The sequence below is a fragment of the Hipposideros armiger genome, unplaced genomic scaffold, assembly GCF_001890085.2.
Source record: "Hipposideros armiger isolate ML-2016 unplaced genomic scaffold, ASM189008v1 scaffold_18, whole genome shotgun sequence".
Taxonomy (NCBI): domain Eukaryota; kingdom Metazoa; phylum Chordata; class Mammalia; order Chiroptera; family Hipposideridae; genus Hipposideros; species Hipposideros armiger.
Window position 1 is genome coordinate 2,602,179 of NW_017731368.1, and position 19,917 is coordinate 2,622,095.

The 19,917-nt window shown below is 38.2% G+C and overlaps 1 protein-coding gene across 2 annotated transcripts in view; it reads left to right on the plus strand.

Annotated features, from left to right (window-relative positions):
• Positions 1-208: 208 nt before the first annotated feature.
• SMARCC1 (SWI/SNF related BAF chromatin remodeling complex subunit C1) overlaps positions 209-19,917 on the plus strand; it is a 151,021-nt gene continuing 131,312 nt past the window's right edge. The window contains exons 1-2 of one of the 2 annotated variants that reach the window (XM_019632499.1): positions 209-325; positions 14,744-14,829. In XM_019632499.1, coding sequence (XP_019488044.1) covers positions 14,756-14,829 — 74 coding nt within the window. In that variant the 5' untranslated portion in view covers positions 209-325; positions 14,744-14,755. The remainder of the gene's footprint in view (positions 326-14,743; positions 14,830-19,917) is intronic. The other variant, XM_019632493.1, reaches the window with a different exon arrangement.

Genomic DNA, 19,917 nt, shown 5'->3' on the forward strand with positions numbered 1-19,917 from the left:
GAAGATCTGTTAACTACAGAGACTGTTGTCTGTCCTTTCCTACCACCCCCAGTATTTGTTTTTATAAGCTCCTTTATGGCAGAGAGCAATGTCTCAGACATTTATAACTGCCACCGTGCCAGTGCTTAGTAGGTACTAGGAAGTAAGCTAACGTTCTCTTCTGTACGATTGCCCCAATTTTTGAATCCCTGTCTTTCTCTTGCAGTATGTTCATGCGGATGCTCCTACCAATAAAACGCTGGCTGGGCTGGTGGTGCAGCTTCTCCAGTTTCAGGAAGATGCCTTTGGAAAGCATGTCACCAACCCTGCCCTCACCAAACTCCCTGTAAGTACATCAGCTTTTAGCTATAGAATGTTATCACTATATAACTGTAGGAAGCTTCTCTTTCAGGTATCATTTAACATCTGCATTAACATCACAACAGTTATTATGTTGACTTAACTGTTAACATTATACTATGTTTTGGTTTCCTCATAGTTTCTGCTGTACGAAGTCTTCTCCATTTTTTCCCCTGATTCAGTTTTTGTGGCTAGAGTACTATTTTGTGGAATTTTTATATTTAGTAGGTGGAATTCTTCTGAGCCTGTGTAAGAATATAATTCTGTTCTCCTTGCAGTTAATATTTTGACTGATAGTTTGGCTGGGTATAGAAATACTGGGGTATGCTTTTACTTTTTTTTTTTAATCTGTAGATTTTGTTCTTTCCTTAACATTTGATTTTGTAGTGAAAAAACTTGATACTACTTGTTTATTTACTTCCTTTTTTATACTGATCTTTAAAGTCTTTTTTATCTTTGAAATTCAGAAATATGTCTAGTTATGATAAGTCGTGCTCTGAAGACTCAAATTATGTTTCTTTAGTTCAGGAAACTTTCAATCTTTTAGTCTTCTCTGCTGTCCTGTACACCTTTAAAATAATTTTTCAACTCTGTACAAATACTAGAGTTCCAGGGACTGTCATGTCCCATAATTTTTGTCTTCCAGTTCTCTGATTTGTGCTTCTACAGTTTCTATTCTGCTGTTTGCTGCCTCCACTGAATTTATTATCAGTAGACTTTTTTTTTAAATCTCAAAAACTTTTGATTTGGGTGTTATTTTATCACTAAGTCTTTTAACAACTCACTGATCTCTCAGATATAATTGAGAATAAGAAATATTGGGTTGTCGGAAAAGTCATGATGTGTTTTTGCAACGAAAAACAGAAAAATACGTCATGACTTCCAACAACCCAATAGTATTGTTTTACTGATCTTGCAGTAAAGGTGTTGACTTTGCGTATGGTATTTTTGCTATCCAGACATTTATTTTTATTTAGTCAAATATAGCAATGTCTTTTTTGAATCATGTTAGGAAGATTTCTCCACTCATAGATGATAAAGGAATTCAGCCACATGTTCTTCAAGTGTTTACATGGTTTCATTTTTTACGTTTAACTCTCATCCATTTAGAATTTATCTTGGTATTCAGTATGAGCAGTGAATCTAGTTTATCTTTTTCTATATGATTATCTAGTTATACCAGCAACATTTATTAAAAAGTGTTTCTTTTATCACTGATTTGAGTTCAGTAGATAGTAAGCGTTCGATTATGTACTAAGTTCTGAGAGTTCAGAGAGTAATACAGTGTATTGTTTATCCTCAGGGATCTTAACTCTTGTGAGCTTTATGAAGAGATGCTTTGACTTTCCTGATCTCAGGAAGTGTTTTCCAGGGGAAAGGATGTTTGAACTGAGTCCTGAAAGTTGAGTATTAGTTCTTCAGGGAAATGCTGGAGGATGGGATTTGCAGGCAGTGATAGCAACATGTAAAAAGCAAATTTGGTACTTCAAGTAGTTGCAGATAGTTCAGCAAGCTTAGAACTGAGGACAATGGGCAGAGATGGGCCAAAATCAGTCCTAAAAGGACAAGTTCACTATGGTAGAAGTATGGCTTTAATCTTGAAAATGATGGGGAACTACAAGAGAGAGAATAGAAGGTGGCTTGGGTTTTAGAAATCCTGCAGGCTTCAGTGTGAAGAATGGATTGGAAGCTGTTCATACTGGAGGCTTTGAAAGCTAGTTTTCATGAAAAGGCTGCTCTCAATCCAAGTGAGCTGTGATCACAGCCCATAGAGGAAGTAGTGGATTCAAAGAGGGCAGAAAGGAATTGAAAGAGTTTAAAGGGGTAGAACTTTGTGATTTTTGGGGGGTGGTGGGGAGGTTGTGGGGCTGGAGCAAGAAAGAATTGATGAGGATTACTGTGCTGAGCAGATAGATACCTTTGGCACTAGGGGGAAAGCCAGAGTAAAAGCAGGCTTCTGGAGAAAGGTACTCTGCCTCAACTGTTGAGGCTGGCTCTCATATGAGCACTGCAGGTTTAGAAATCCCATAGGTGATAGGAAACGAGATCTGGAGTTGTAGAGAAAAGGTTGAGTTAGAGAAAGAGACTTGGGAGTTACTGGGTACTAGTTGAATTCAGAGTTGTAGAACGAGGTCATTCTTCTATTTTAATGTATTTTCTAGCTTATCCTTTAAAAATACCTACATTTTAATGTGTGATTTATGTTATATATATGTAATGTATTAGCGTTGTAGTAACTACATGTATGTAATTTATAAATAAATTTAGATATTGGAGGCACATACTCAGTTTTTACTAAAAATAAACTACTCAACTGGATAATTAGTATATTTTGTTTTCTGAACCATGTGACTAATTGAGACTTTTTTGGGGGGAGAGAGGTATCTTGTGAAGTTTAAAATTAATTCAAAATTAAAATTTGCAAGAATAATACAAAGAACTTTCATTTTCTCTTCATTCAGTATCTCCATTTGTTAACATTTTACCGCATTAACTTTTATCATTTGCTTTTTGTCTGTGTGTGTGTGTGTGTGTGTGTGTGTGTGTGTGTGTGTATTTTCTGAATTGAAAGCTTCATGTTCCTTTTCCTCTAAATTCTCAAGTGTTTATTTCCTGTTTGAACTAGTTGATGTTTTCATCATTTAAAACACTGTAATATAATACAAATAGATTGTACTTTACCAAGTGTAACTTGGTTTAGAATAAAATTTACACATAACATTATATATTTTATATAATGTAATTTACATTATATTGGTATTCCTAATTAGGATTATATGAGTATTTTAAAAAATAGTATTTATTGTGGGCTTTATTTGTGGAATATGTAACTCCTGGGAAATAAACCATTACTTTTTTCCAGATTTTAAAGATTAGGGACTATTTTTAGGCATAAACCATAATTAAATATAATTCTTGGTTTAGTGCCAGTGGGACCAGATGTACTTCTCTTCCTTTCAAAATAGTGTTTAGCATTTTCCCAAATGAAAGGGATTGCTATAATGTGTAATTGTTTAAAACAAAAGTGGATGAGAGACAATAAAGCAAAGAATGTTTTAGTGAAACATGTAAGCTATTTACCTTAAAAAGTTATTTGGTTTTTTTCTTGAATAAACAGTACTGGTTTAAGAATTCACTATTTGAGCTAATTCTTTTTTTTTTCCCCCCTTTTAAGGTTTTATTGGGGAATTGGGGGAGGGGAACAGACAAGTTGTTCTTCAGTCTTCATTATAGAGGGTGCCAGTCTTCATTGTAGAGGGTGCCAGTCGCCATCTGGCTTCCATTAGGCAGCTTGTGGCCTCTAAGATCAAGGTGCTGTGTTCAATCATAGTTGCGAGTGGTCGTAGCCACCATCCCATGCGGGAGTCATACCAGCAGCCTTGTTGTTAAGAGTGCATGCTCTATCCACTGAGCCATGTGGGCGGCAGCTCAGCTCAAGGTGCCGAGTTCAGTCTTAATTGCGGGTGGCCGTAGCCCACCATCGAACAGGCAAGGCAGTCTTGTTGTTACACCAGCTGAGCCATCCTGCCACCTGTTGGCAGCTCAGCGACAGCTCAGCTCAGGCACAGTGTCACTGGCCCATGTGGGAATTGAACTGGCGGCCCTGTTGCTCGGAGCTCACTCTCTTAAGCCAACTCTTAACCAACTGAGGCACTCTGAGCTAATTCTTTTTCTTAATCAAAGTGAAACTTTATAGCTAACTTCCTAAATCATACTGGATATTAAAAAGCTGGCTCAACATAGTTCTATCTAATGTAACTGAGAAGTTACAATGATTTAGGAAAAAAGTATATTACATAGGCAAACATAATATGAATTGTAACAAGAAAAAAGTTTTTATCTCCACCACAAGTAAAAATTCTTATTTTCCCCTAATTCCCTCAAGGCTTAGTACATATGCATATATAGCCTAAACATAATTGTAATGCTAGGATAGAGCCAGTTTTGTATTCTAACTTTTAAAAAGATCATAAACATCTATGTTTAAAAACAACAAATCTCTAAGACCTAGAAGACTATTAGAAGGTGAACTCAGAACCTAAAGTAGCTGAAATTTTATACATGTCCATGAGATGTTCAAAATTTTCAACTTGTCATTACACCTAAAAAAAATTTAATCATTTAATTTGCAACTATGACTCTGCCATTCTGTAAATTTCAGAGTGGAGAGACTATCTTTGGAACATGGCACTAGAAGAACAGAAGTGTTGCATATGCACTGGAAGTTGGCCCTTTAAATGTGTAGCTTAAAATTCTGGTGAAAGTAGAATACAGCAGCCATTTAAGTGAAATGGTGTGGGACATTGACTTTGCGGAGTGATGATTTAGTTTCACTTCTTTAAAATTTCTTATTGTAGAATAAAACATACAGAAAACGAATAAAATGTTGACATAAGTAATTACAGAGAGGACACTCAATTAGCCACAACCCAGGTCAGAAAATAGAACATTAAGAAAAATCTAGAAATTATGTATTTCTTCCCCAATCAGAAACCCTTTCTTCTCCCAGTTGTAATCTTTGCTTTTCTTTATATGTATCACAATGTTTATATGTGTTCCTGAATGAAGTAGTATAGTTTTTCTTGTCTTAGAATTTTATATGAATGGTATCGTATGTATCCTTTTCTGTTGTGAGTCATGGAGGAAGTATTTGCAACCATGAAAAAAACAAATTGAGCCAAAATGAGGGCCCAGCTGAACTGTTCAGCCATATATACCTGTAGATAAAACATTATTTTAGAAAAGAGGCTAAATCTCTGAAAAATCTAGCCAGTTAGCTTATGGCCCTTGCAATTCATCTGCAAGGGCAGCGAGCTAGATGATACAGCAGGACCAGTCAGAGCTCAGTGGACTGCAGAGTCGGGACTCTTGTCTTTTAGGGCTGTACTTATATGCCTGGCAGAGGGTATGCTGGGCCAGGTGTTGACCAGGATTCCAGAAAACTCGATGACCTGTGTTAATGGCAGGCCTATAGTCCTGTATGATACACAAGCGGAAACCTAGTTCACTGGCATTGTATTTCTGATTTATTTGGGTGATATTTTATTTATTTTTAATATTTTTTAAAACTTTTAAAAATTTCCCTTTTCCCATACATAACATTTTCCCCTCCAATTTTACTGAGATGTGATTGATGTACAATAAATGATACATATTTAAACTGAGTTCAAGGTAATGAACATTTCCATCACCACCAGAAGTTTCCTTGGCATCCATTTCCCTTCCACCCCATCCCCTGGCAACCATTGACACTACAGATTAATTTACTATTTGAAGAAATTTATATAAACGGAATCACATAGTATACACTTTTTTTTGCCTCGCTTTCATCAGCATACAGATTCTGAGATACATATCTTTGTCATTCCATTTATCAATATTTTGTTCCTTTTTATTATTGATTAGTATTCCACTGTATGGATAAAGCACAATTTTTTTATCCTTTCACTGTTTGATGGGAATTTGGGCATTTCCAGCTTTATAGTAAAGCTGCTATCAGTGTTAATGTAGAAGTGTTTTGTGGACATGTTTTCATTTCTCCTGAGTAAATACCATGGAGAGGAATGTTAGGGTCATAGCGTTGGTAACATTTAACTTTTTAAGAAGCTGTCCAACTGTTTTCTAAAGTGGTTGTATCATTTTATGTACCATCCAGCTGTGTATGAGAGTTCCAGTTCTTCTGCATTCTTTTCAATACTTGGTATGATTAGTCTGTATAATTTTACCTGTTCTGATGGATATGTAGTAGAATCCATTGTACTTTTTTTTTTTTTTTAAGATTTTTTTTTATTGGGGAATTGGGGGGATGGGAACAGTGCTGGGGAATTGGTGGAAGGGGAACAGGCAAGTTGATGTCGTTTTGTTCTTCAGTCTAGTTGTGGAGGACGTTGCTTCACTGGCCCAAGTTGGCACCATCATTGCGCGCTCTTCCCGGGCAAGGCAGATCAGTCNCGCGAGGGCCGGGGCGGGCCGGACTGTGGGCACGACGGACGGCGACGATGGCCGCGGCAGCGGGCGGCGGCGGGCCGGGGTCGGCGGCAGGCGCCACGGCGGCGGCTGCGGGCTTGGCGGTTTATCGGCGGAAGGACGGGGGCCCGGCCAGCAAGTTTTGGGAAAGCCCGGAGACGGTGTCCCAGCTGGATTCGGTGCGGGTCTGGCTGGGCAAGCACTACAAGAAGGTGGGTTCGCGCGCCCGTGGGAGCCGGGAGGCCACGCGACGGAGGCTGGGGGCGACTACTGGCCTCGCGGGCCTCAGGCCGCCCCTCCCCCCCGCGCGCCACGAGGGACAACAAAGGCAGGCGCCGGGTTCGCCACGCCCCCGCGGTCAGCTCTCAGGGCCTGCGCGCGGGGGTCTCCACCGAGCCCCCCAGGGCCCTTCTCTTTGGAGCTCACGCACCCGGGGCGAAGTCCCTGTTCACCTCAGTGAACAGGAACAGTCGAGCTCAGCCAGCCCGGAGGGTGTGAATCTCTTTTGTTAGCTGCCTTAGGTGTGTGAGCAATGATTGTTAAAAACTGAGCCAGTGTGTAAAAAGCGGCTTCGTTTTGTTTAGAGACTAGACTTCAAAGTCAAGTGAGGTGACTAAGGTCTTACTACCTGTTGTTGATTTGCTAGAGGAGTATGGTCGATTGTACTCGGAAGGTAGTAACAGCAGGTTAATAATGTAAGGAATTATAGTATTGATGAGAACTAACATTAAAAATTGGCTTTTTACTGTGTAGTATTTTTAGGTATGTATAATGGGAGTACAAGAGTTAATGTTCACTTGTACTTGAGTGTTTCTCAGTGAGGCCTTTCCTGAGAACCCCATTTATGTTAGATCACTCCACTTCATGTCATCTTTATTTCCTTCGTATCACCTTTTGAAATTATGTTTTTCATTTCATTCTGTTTCTCCTGCCTTTGGGATTTAAGGTCCGCTGAGTCGATGGTATTGAAAGTTGTGACTTAACCCCTTTTTTTGTAACATGTTTTTTTACTTCCCCTTTATGAAAATACTTAGGAATGACTCCGTTAGAAGGTGTAATGAAGCAGAGAGCTAGAAATACTCCCTCTGCCCCCAAGTTTCCGGAACACCCTTTTCAGTTCTGTATTTCCCCATTGAGGACCATAGCACTGGGGCAAGGATCTTGTCAGGCCTGTTCCCTAGAGTTTGTCCTTGAACATGGTTGGTACTTACTGCCTCGCCCTTAGTAGTTGCTTAGTAAATACTAGTTGAGTGAATGAAAAGATAACGGTGCTCTAGGAACCTGTTCATTTGGGGTCTACAGAGCAGTGAGGCCTGTTGGCTTTGAGAAGTCGTTATGCTTGGGCAGGGATCTTGGGTTTGGTTGACATTACACTGTGGTACTTTCAATAATGACTCTTACCTGAAGTTTTAGGAAGTGAGAGACAATATATATTATTATTTGTAGTATCTTTTTAGATGCTTTGACTATTTTTACCCCCAGAAATTTTAGAGTCACATTTGGGATTGTAGATTGACTTTTATTATCTGCATATAAGTAGACAAGAATATTGTTCTCTCTTGTACAGTGAAAATTGGTACTTTTTTTGTGTAGGCAATAGAGCTTCTGAAAGTGGCTAAGGTAATTGAATATATAGTTTATCCTGTGTCCTTCAGCTAATGCTTTGGGTCCTAATTTCAGTGTTCCTTAATTTAGTTATTTTTTTCCCGCCTGGATGTTTTTCCTTCATTTTTACTGAGTTATAATTGACATAATGTATTAATTTATCAAAGTAGCTTTAACAAAGAAAAGTACTCAGGAGTAATATTCTTTTGGATTATCCCTTTGTGGCTCCCATAGAACTGTTTTACAAAATCAAATATCAAGGAAGGGAACAGAAAAAGGGAAATATTAACAATTTCTGTTTCTCCAAAGTCCGTGCATCTGTTTGGTCCCAATTTTAAGAGAGCAGCTGAGGCTTAGATAACCAGCAGGCTAATGTTGGCTCAGTGTCCCTGAAGCTTTAAGACAAAGTCAAAGTTAGGTTTGATTACTCAGGGTTTCATAAAGCCAGAGTATATTTCTTGGGTGTACTCAGATTCAGAATTCAGTTTGACAGCCAGAACCCTATCAGTTTCTGAGAGTGTTGTTGGAGTGATGAAAGTATTGATCAGAAGGTTCTTTTGCTGTGTTTGTACACACTGTATCTCTACTTGTACACATTGATGGGTTTTAACTAAACTTTTCTGTTGCATTTGCTACTGCAGTTTCAGATCGATAAATCTCAGCAACAATATGAAATAAGTATGACATTGTTAGTCCCTTTTTTTTTTTTTTAGGGGGGGAGTGGGACAGTGTTGGGGAATTGGGGAAGGGGAACAGATAAGTTGCTGTCCTTTTGTTCTTCAGTCTAGTTGTGGAGGACGTTGCTTCACTGGCCCATGTTTGGGATCCGAACCGGGGCCCTGCTGCTCAGAGCTGNGCTCACGCTGGCTGCTGGCTACTGGCTATACACGGTAGCCCATGGCAACCCACTGCAGCAGGGGTTGCAGTCTACACTGTCACTGGTGACTCATGGCAGCCCAGCTCCAGGTTGAGCTGTTGTTCAGCATCTTAGCTGTAGAGGGTAGTGTCACTGGCCCTCAGTGTGGGATCTGAACCGCAACCCTAGCTCGGCTGGCCCTTGTCTTTTTTAATCCAGTCATCTGTATGTCTTGTTTGTTTTTTTAAGATTTTCTTATGTATTCTGGATATGAGGCCTTTGTTTCAAATACTTACTGCAAATATCTTCTCGGTAGCTTATTTTTTACTCTCATGATGATGTCTTTTGATGAACAGAGGTTCTTAATTGTAATAGAGCAGGGATCAGTATGCCTTTTCTGTAAAAGGCCAGATAGTAAATATTTTTACCTGTTAAAGGTCAGATAGTAAATATGTGGTCTCTGCTGCAACTACTCATCTTTGCTAATGTTGCATGAAAGTAGCAACAGATAATATTAAAGGAATAAGCATGACTTTGTTCCAATAAACCATTATTTGCAAAAGCCTGAGCAGGATGGATTTGGCCTATCTGTGGGCCATAGTTTGCCAATCACTGACATAGAGCACTTTATATAAAAATTTTTCTTTATGGTTAGTGCTTTTTGTGCCCTTTTAAAGAAAGCTCTGCCTACTCCAAAGTCATAAATGTATTCTGTTTTCCTCTCGAAGCTTTGTTTTACCTTTCACATTTGTAATTAATCCAAGTGAAATTGATCTGTGTGTAGTATGTGTGAGGTTGGGGTCAGGATTCCTGTGAGTTTTTTTTTTAAATGTGCATTTACTGCTGTAGTTCATACATTTTGATGTGTAATATTTTCATTATCCTTTAGTTCTAAAATATTTTATTATTTCTATTTTGATTTCTTTGACCCTTGCATTTTTATTTCAAAGGATGATAGGAATGGTGATTTCTTATTATATATTTCTAATTTTGTTACATTAAAAACATGTTTTAATGTTGATTCTTTGTAATTTGTTGAGGTTATTGATGTTGCAAAGCCTGTCAGTCCCATTGTTGGGTTTTTAGGTACTCTCTTTCTCTGGTTGCTATTACAATCATTTTGCCTTTGCTATTATGCAGTTACACTATATAGTGTGTCGAGGTGTGGATTATTTTATGTATTTTTAATATATTCCTCAGGACTGATATGTTTCTTGAAGCTGAGGATTTATATCCTTTACAATTTCAAAGAAATTTTAACTTCTATTCTGTATCTACTTGTCTAATCCCCTATCTAATCTGTCAGTTAGGCTTTTAGTTTCATTGAATGTTACTCATTTTAGGAGTTACGTGTATTTTTTTCCAAAATTTTCTCTCTATTTAATCATTTTATGTATTCTGATTTTATATAAGCCCTATTATATTTTTTCTATTATTTGAAAATTTTAGTGTTCTAATCTTGATGTTTGTTGACTTAAAAACACTTGTGTTTTGTTTCTTCGTGTGTTCGAATTTTGGCCTGTGAACTCTCCTTCAGTGGAATTTTATCTGGCAGTCCTGTTGGTCTGGGCTGAGAGTTTGCTCTTAAGGCTCTTCAGAGGACCTGCCAAATTTAGGACCAATTCTTATTTTAATTTGGCATGAGGTTCCTAGACTAAGTGGTTAGTGTCAGTTCCAAACCCAAACTCTCTTGAGAAGGGAAGCTTGCTTTTCTCTTTAGTTTTTGGCTGGCAGATCTTTTTCTCACTTATCCTTTTCCTCATGTGCCACTGCCACCTGTTGACACCCTTGGCTTTATTTATGTGTGTGTGATGGGCGATTGTCTTAGTTCTAACGTCTTCCCTTGCTTAGGTCTAAGATCTTATTTTCTGTCCTTGCACAGACTGTAAAACCCTAGCCTTGAGATGATCAAAGTTGACATTATTGCCTATTTAATGTCCTCATTATCCCCACCCCAATATCAGTCTAGAGTCATGTGTTTTGCCTCATAAGATTACCATTTTGATATTTTTTCTTTGATTTTCACACCTGGGGATTTGCCGCCTTTCTAGAAATTCAGCCACACATTTACAAAATGTTGTATTTTATCCAATGTATAGTAGTGGTAGGGTTTTCTGGTCATTTAGTCAGCTCTATTGCTGGAGTTAGAAACACTGTTTCATCTGTGAAATGGTGTGAAAAGAGTCAACTTCAGAGGACTGTTGTGAGGAGTAAATGAGGTAGTGTATGCCTCATGGGAAGTTCTCTGTAATTCGTAGCAAGGATACTACTATTTGTTCTCCCTAAGAATAAGAAACTGCAGCAGTGACCACCGTGATAGAGGTGCTAATTGTGGTAGAGGTGCTAATTACGAGACCACAGTGGCCTCTTGAACAACATGAATTGGAACTGCACAAGTCCACTCATATGCAGGTTTTTTCAATAAATACTTCAAATATATTTTCCTTATTTTTTTGACATTTTCTTTTGCTTACTTTATTGTAAGAATACATACAGTATGTAATACATATAACCTAGAAAACATGTGTTAATCCACTTCTCATGTTTTCGGTAAGGCTTCCTTCCGGTCAGCAGTAGGCTACTAGTAGTGCAGTTTTTGGGGAGTCAGAAGTTATACACAGATTTTCAAGTGTGCAGGGGGGTCAGTGCGCTAACCCTCACGTTGCTCAATGGTCAATTGTATTATAACTTCTCTTACTAATAAAATTGGGAACTACGTCTAGAAAGCACTATTTTTAACTCCAAAGCAGTTAAAATACACAACCTTATAAATTATTTGACTGTCATCATACTTTGTGAGGTAAAAGGGTTCTGGAGTCAAAGCGGTGTGTTTTTCTCCCATACCTGTTTTTTTCAGTGTGAAGATGAGTTTGTGAATTTCTATGAATTTTCTTGGTTTCTTGGACATACTCAGTTTCTGCTCCTTTATTTACTTTTAATATCCGTTTTCTGGCACTTTTTTTTTTAAGATTTTACTGGGAAATTGGGGAAGGGGAACAGCCACATTGTTGTCCTTCAGTCTTAGTTGTGGAGGGCACACCTTGCTCAGCTCCAAGTCCAGCGCCATCTGGCCGCCTGTCAGCAGCTCTTGGCTGTTCAGCTCAAGGTGCTGTGTTCAATCTTAGTTGCGGGTCGGAGTAGCCCACCATCCCATGTGGGAGTTGAACCGGCAGCCTTATTGTTAGGAGCACGTGCTCTCAGCAGCTGAGCAGCTCAGCGGCAGCTTTGCTCAGGCGCAGGTCACTGGCCCATGTGGGAATCGAACCGGCAACCCTGTTGCTCAGAGCTCCCGCTCTTAACCAACTGAGCCACTTGGCCGGCCCACAGCAGTCATTTCTTTTTTTTTTTTTTTAAGATTTTTATTGGGGAATTGGGGGGATGGGAACAGTGCTGGGGAATTGGGGGAAGGGGAACAGACAAGTTGCTGTCGTTTTGTTCTTCAGTCTAGTTGTGGAGGACGTTGCTTCACTGGCCCAAGTTGGCACCATCATTGCGCTCTTCCCTGGCGAGGCAGATCAGTCGCCGGCTTCTGGACGGCCGCTCACTGCGGCTGCTGGCCGCTCACGCCGGCTGCTGGCTACACACGGTAGCCCATGGCAACCCACTGCCACAGGGGCTGCAGCCTACGCCGTCGCCGGCGACTCATGGCAGCCCAGCTCCAGGTTGAGCTGTTGTTCAGCATCTTAGCTGTGGAGGGCAGTGTCACTGGCCCTCATATGTGGGATCCGAACCGGGGCCCTCTGGCGTCCCAAGCGAGTTCTTAACCATCGCGCCACTTGGCCGGCCCAGCAGTCATTTCTTGATGAATAGATCAAAACATGACATTATCAACATGTATATGCTACCCATACAAACAAAACATACACTGTGCTCCTTTTTACCAGTTGTTAGCATTACTTTGTCATTTAATAAGTCGAAGAAATAAGGACATTTTGGCACAAATATAAAACACTTTTAAGTACGCACTTAGATTTATGTTTTCTAGGTTTCATTCTGCTCTGCAGAATTTTAGGTGGGCTATAAATAGGATGAAACCACTTATATATATACATCCAGAATAAGATTAGATTAAATTTCCAGTTTAGTTGCCAGAGATGGAACAGCTTATCAAAAGCAATGTGGTCACACAGCCAGGAATAGAAGCAGTGTGTTGAAGCTGTCCCTGACCTCCAGAGCCTCTGATTGGGGTGTGCAGCTGCTGAGATGCACACACAAGGCGTGATCTCACTGGCTCTGGAAAACTCAAGTTTTGGTACCCTATTTATTGCCCTTTTATTCTTTAGGTTTTTCAGTACTAATTGAGAGGAATTTATCATTGACAACCTGTGCTTCTGCTTTAGAGAATGTTTAAGAACATGAGCTTTTATACTTGAACTACATCCAGAGTCAGTTAGAGAGCAGGGCCTCTTTAGGGTGGGGGTGCTTGGGATCAGGGTTGAGTCAGGAAATACAGTCAGCCCAGTGGGTGTCCCTGAGAAGTGTCTCATCTGCCTCCAGCTCTCCATCCACTGACTCTGGGCTACTGCTTTTTATCTGGGTGGTTTTGATACTGAGCTTGTCAGGAGGACCAGAATCTCAAATCCATTTCTGTGTAAGCTCTAAGAACCCTTGCTGTGTGGTGAGTGTTCCTTTTTGTTTTTTATTCTGCCACATCTTTAAGAATGTTCTTCTTGTTGCACGTTATTACTGAAACTCGTGCCGATGACAGGTTCATGAATTTCCCTCTTTGCATTTATTCAGATCATACCACTGGAAAGTTGAAGGCTGCAGTTTTCTACTTCTTCATTCATCACTTGTCCCTATAGTGGTTGATAGAAGTTATTTTGTCTTAAGTATATACCTGACAATGATTTAATTTCTCTAATACCTGTCAAAAAGTTGACCTTAACCATAAGCTATGTGTACAGATGTTTTATTCTGGTCTGCTCAATATGTAATATTTCTCAGTAAAATGGATGTGAATTTTTAAATGATTTTAGTATAGCTGAACTGTTGAGAAAATTTTTACAAATTACCTACTTTGTTAGGCACTCTGCTGAATATTGGTGTTAAGATTTGAATAAGACAGTGTTCCTGTCCTCAGGGAGTTTGTATTACACATATATAAAACAGCCATTTCAGTATTGTGCTGTGAGTGGTGTGCATGTGTGCATATGTGGTGTGAGGGCATTTTCATCCAATCTAAGGGAGTTCAGAAAAGGCTTAGGAGGAGAACTAAGTCTCATTCTGCTCTAGTAAGTACCCACCTAGCACAGTTTTCTACTTTAAGATGCGAATACTATAAAATTATAATGACTTGTGCATTTTCTCAGATAAATAAGTTGTCAATGATAAGAATTGCATCCAGATATATTTGTCTTAAGAATATGTGATGCAGCATTTGGGATGTACTGGGAATAGTGTTGGCAAAAATCAGGAACTCAGAACCCATGTCTTTAAAAAGACAGGATAACAAGACTGACTTAGAGGCCTTATTTGTAAGCTTAAAATATAATAGTTCAGTTACAATTTTTTTTTATAATTTAAAGTCAGGAAACTAAATTGGAAAAAATTTTAATGTATACTAATATTCCTTATTCTACAGGACCATATTGCTGGAAATTGTCTGTTACTGGAATTTTAACATTTTAAAAGTCAAATATTAAAATTACCAGTGGAATTTGTAGTATTTCAGCATTTTGTCTATTGTCTCCTGTTGAACCATTATAATGTACCTTTTGTAAATCTATTTTTTCAGACTGTTTACTTGTAGAGTAATGTTAATTAATTGAATTCAAAAAGAAATATTTTTTTGTATCCATATTTGGAAAAATTTCTTTATACCTCTATTTGTTCCAAAAAGTATTAAAGGAGTTATATCTCCTTTAAAGATATATGCTTATATCTTTGAGTTTATAAAACTTAGAATTCAGACATAAGTATAATAGTTTTGTCAGAACTTGTATTTTTCTCATGTGTAACTTGTATCATTTATAGGCAAAATGTTTCATGGATTTCAAAGCTGGAGGCACCTTGTGTCACATTCTTGGGGCTGCTTACAAGTATAAAAATGAACAGGGATGGTAAGTTTTGTATTTATTTGCATGTTTTGATGTAATATTTGTTATTTAATGTTAAATCCTGTTCCTTCTTTGTATGGCGTTGGAAAAATCTATAAGTACAATTTGCTTAACATGCAAAGTAGGTTGCCCTAATTTACTTTGTGCCTACATCCAAGAAAAATATCAAACAATGATTGCATTTATTAGGCAAGCTATTTTTCATATATGGTTATGGATGGGTGTGCAGTTTTAGCAAAATTAGAAGGTAGCCTCACTGTGAAGTACGTGTGTGTATTACGAACTTACAATGTACAGGAAGGTAGCAGTTTTAAGTGTTCCAGTGAGCCAGGCCTTCAAAATGACAGTCATCCAGGTGGCCGTGCTCAGAACACAGGTAAAGGGAGCCTGGCTCAGAGGAGGCCAGATCATGGCAAGGGCAGTGCTGGAGCCAGGATGAGAATCCCTGCTCTTGTTCCTACAGTTTTGCGTGCGCGCTCTCTTCCTCTCCTTTCTTCCCTCTCCCTCTCCCTCTCCCTCTCCCCCTCTCCCCCTCTCTCTAACAAGTTTGTAAGTACATCATTATTTAGTAAATAGAAAGAGCTATAAACTTGTGTGTATTTGCTAGAACTTGTTATATATGGGTGGGTGTTTAATAGAAAATGCTTAATTGATTAAGAGAGCATGAGAGCTTGTTGTTATCAGAGGCAGCTTTCTGTTTTTCAGTTCTGTTTCCAGCTCTGGTGTTCCAGCTCTAACCAGACTATTCTCTGATCTGGGATTGACAACGTGCCTGAGTACTGTCAGATACTGTTTGGACCCTAGCTCTAGATTCCCTGTTGGAACTCTTTTCTCTTCTTGTTTTCTTGTCCATCTTGTATCCCAAATCCTGACCTGGACTCTTGACACAGAGTCTCAAAGTGAAATGACTTTTCCTAAATCACATGTTATGGAACGCGCTTTATGACCCAGCACAATGAAGTATTTTTATCTGAAAGGATTTAGGTGGTTTTAAAGAATATGTAAAATAAAATGTCTTTAAATTAAAAATAGAGCTGAAAAAGAAGTATAGAGTTAGAGACTTTAAGAGGAGTGAGGAGTAAGACTTTTTCTAATTCTTTTACTCGAATTGTACGAGAACCATCCTCTTTCAGGTATAATTATACACTCAGTTGCAGTGCATACCTTCCCCCATCTCCCGTGATTTGCACACTTTCAGAGAGGTTCACTTACACTCTGACCGTGCGAATGGACATCTGAACAGTGACTGTCATCTTAACAGTGTCCCTGGCTTGCCCCATGCCCAGCATTCCTCTCCAAACCTTGTTTGTGTTCTCCAGTTGAAATTCACAGTCTAGCTCCAAAGTTGGCTGGTTTCCTCATTCTGGCCAAGCACTCTCTTTTCCTCTTGTTTTTTTTTGGCTCTTCTTTCTTTCTTCCTGCTTTCTTTTAGCTTCCAGTGATGTCAAGCTGGAGTATTATGTGTATAAGGTTGAATAGGAACACCTGGTAATTACTGGCATATTTGTGAATAGACTGTACAGATTAAGATCCAGAATTTGAGTGTTTGGTTTTGACCTTTCTGGATGTCTCTAAATAGTAAAAAAAACCAAGTGCCTTATTTGTGGTTTTTCAATGAAGGATAAAACTTTGGGTTAATTTCAACTTCAGTTCATGTAACTGAGGGATACCAAGTAGGGTGATTTTTGACATACTATGGAAATCCAGAAACATTTCCTGAAGATCAAGAGATTAAATGCAACCAGGTTCAACTTAGTAATGGAGAAACAAATGTTAGTGCCCTTGTGCAGAGGGATTAGGACCTCGTTTACTCTCTCTTACAGCTATAGACAGATGGCTGTATGTTGAAATCATATTATATGCCCTTCGGCGAGATTATTGATTGTTATTTTGCTAGTTTTTCTTGGTAGTGGTGAACTAGTTCAGCATAAAGTTTAGGATTTGCCTTAATGTGAGAAAGACCTTTATTTTTTTCCTATGACACTATTCACGGCTGACATTTATTTCTTGCAGACACACTCCGACCTTTTTGTTTCTGGTGTACGTATGTAAATTAGAATTACAGTACTTTTATTTCTACCTTAAAACTTGGTTGTCCAACTTCTATGTTCTTTCAGATTAAAAATTTGTTTTTTTAGATATTACCACATTGGGTCCCTGGAAGTGGCTTTCAAACTTTAGGAATCATTTGGAGTCCCTGTTAAAAATATAGATTATTGGGCTTCATGGACAGATTGTCAGCTAGTGAGACTCTGCATTTTCAGAAAACAATCTAGATGGTCCTTGGGCCTCTCTTTGAGACATGCTGGTCAGTCAGGTTGTCATTCCAGCACAAAGGTGGTTTAGATGTTTTAACTTGGGAAGAATTATCCATTTTAATAGTATATTTTAAAACATTGCCTTCTGTTAGTCATCCTGCTTTTTTATTAAAAAAAAATAACATAGCAAGGACCCAAACCAATTTACGTATCCCCAAAGTCACACACCTTAGCGGAATATAATTTTTGATCTTATGTATAATAGACCTCCCTCCCCCCCATATGTGCCTACCTATTTACAAGCACTTATTATCTTCAGGCTGTTTGCTACCGTTTTGGTGTGTGGTATAGTAGATCATCTTTCTAGTTATGGTCTCCAGGCTTTTATAGCTCTTGCCATCACTACACAAAGTCCCTTACTCTGGAGGCCACCTTCGGTCACTTCCCACACAGCTGCTCACTGTACAGCTGTCTGCTGTTTCCCTTGCCCCCAGCTTCGTGCATATTTGTGTTACCTTTTAGAAGTTTGCCTCCGAAGCGCTTCACACCACTCTCCCAGGAGTTAAATTCATTCTGTAGGATCCATTGTTGATTATTTGTATTCAGACTATATTTTCTGTATGTAGCTGAGGATAAAAAGAGAAGATCCCTAAATATATTTATAAGAAGCTGCAAAACTGGAGCAATACAGCTGGCTGACGACAGTAGGTATCGCCTTAAATTGAAAGGTTGCTGCAAAACATTGCCGAGCAGGTCGCCAGAGGAAAACAAAGGAGAAGACTCATAATTAATTAATAAGCCCTCAATGGAAAGCTCATATTTACAGTTCAAATGGCCGAAGGTTTTAAAAGTCAGAAAGAAAGATAATGTGTTCATTTGTTTCCTCTTTCTCTCTAGGATTGTGGCAGCATAGGGCACAAATATCTCTTTAAAATCTTTTTTTTCTTTTCTAGAGCCTTCCTATGAGATCTGCCCAGATGGGATCAAAAGGAATTAAGATACTCTAGTTGAAATAACAAAAAAACATAATACAAATAAACATAATACAAACAATTGCCAAATCATCTTCTATCAAAACTGTGCTAATTTATTGCCTTATCAACAATGTATCGAGAGTGTACCTTTCCCCTCTCACTGGCCAACAGTGTATTTATTTGTATTTTGTATTACCTCACCTTTCTTTGCCAATCTGATACATTAAAAAAGGTTTTAGAATTTTAGTTTCAATTTGCATTTATATTTATGGGCCAGTTTGAGCATCTTTTTATATTACAAATTGCAAAGCTTATTTCCCTACTTTTGGTAATTGCAAGATAAGTCAGATAAACTTTGTCAACTAAAGGTTATACCTGAATTCTTCATATAAATTTTTTTAAATATCCATATATTGTAAATAATTTTATTTACCTAGTATAATGCTGATTCAGGAAAACTTTAATATGTTATGTTACTGAATCATTATTTGGCAAACGAATCTAGTTTATTACTATGGAAAATGTAAACCAGACATAAAAGCAGAGAATAAGATAATGAACTACCATTTACCATCATGCATTTTTAACTTATATAATTTCATCTGTAAATATTTGACTGTGTTTATTTCTAAAATAGGATTTTTAAAACATAATAGTACCATTATCACAACTAAGAAAATTGCCAGTAACTTTTCAGTATTATTAAAGAACTGCTTAGTGTTCAAGTTTCCCTGATTATCTCATAAATGGTTTTTATGTTTTGTTTGAATCAATATTCAAACAAGATTCATACATTGCATTTGGTTGATATGACTCTTAAGTCTCTCTAAACAAATTTATAGTTTTCCTTCTCACTCTCTCTTCCTCCTTTTTTCCTTGCAGGTTATTTTTTTTTACGAACACAGGTTGCCTTGTAGAATTGTCTACGTTTTGGATTTTGCTGATATGTCCCCGGAATATTATTTAACATAGTCGTCTAAATTTCTAGTAAAGTGGCTGCTAAATCTAGAGGCTTAGTCTGATTCAGGTTCAGCATTTTTTTTTTTAGCTTCAAGTGTACAAAGCAACATAATAGTTAGACATTTATACATCTCACAGGAGTGGTAACCTCCCTCCCCCAAGCTACAACCCCTGACATCTTATAAAAATACGGAATGCTTCACTAATTTGTGTGTCATTCTTGCACAAGGGCCATGCTAATCTTCTCTGTATTGCTCCAATTTAGTATATGTGCTGCCGAAGCAAGCACTTCTGGTGTGTTTGTGTGGGGGGGTTTTTTTGCCTGCTTGGAAGAGTATAGAAAGTCTTCAAATAACGTTTTCTTCAACGTAGTTTTGTTTAGTGTAGTTTCCATATAACAGTGAGACTCTGTAGGAACTTAATTTAACTCTTGTTTATATCAATTAGCCGATGGTAAAATTGGTTTCATTATTAGGTCATGTCACTTAGTCACAGAACCTATCCACGATGTTAATAAGTGAGAACTTACTATACTTCATAGGCAATGTTCCGTTGCTCCATCTGGAGGCATATAATGTGTGGTTGTTTCTCTGTAATGGACAGTCTTCATATCCTATTATTACAACTTTATCAAGTGGCAATACTCCTAATTTTGAAAAAAATAGAACATAGACATTCTAATGTATATAGATCTTTATCATTACTTAGATTATTCCGTGTGAAAGACTTATTCTGCCATTCATTTAGTAGCTGGTATCTTTTTTTAAAGAAAAACATATCAACAGCTGGAAGGGCAGGATAAATTCTTGATTCTTTATTAATAGATTGATTAAGCTTTTACTATTCATTTACAGATCAATCTAGGCAGCCCTCTTTTTTTTTTTTTTTTTTTACCCCTT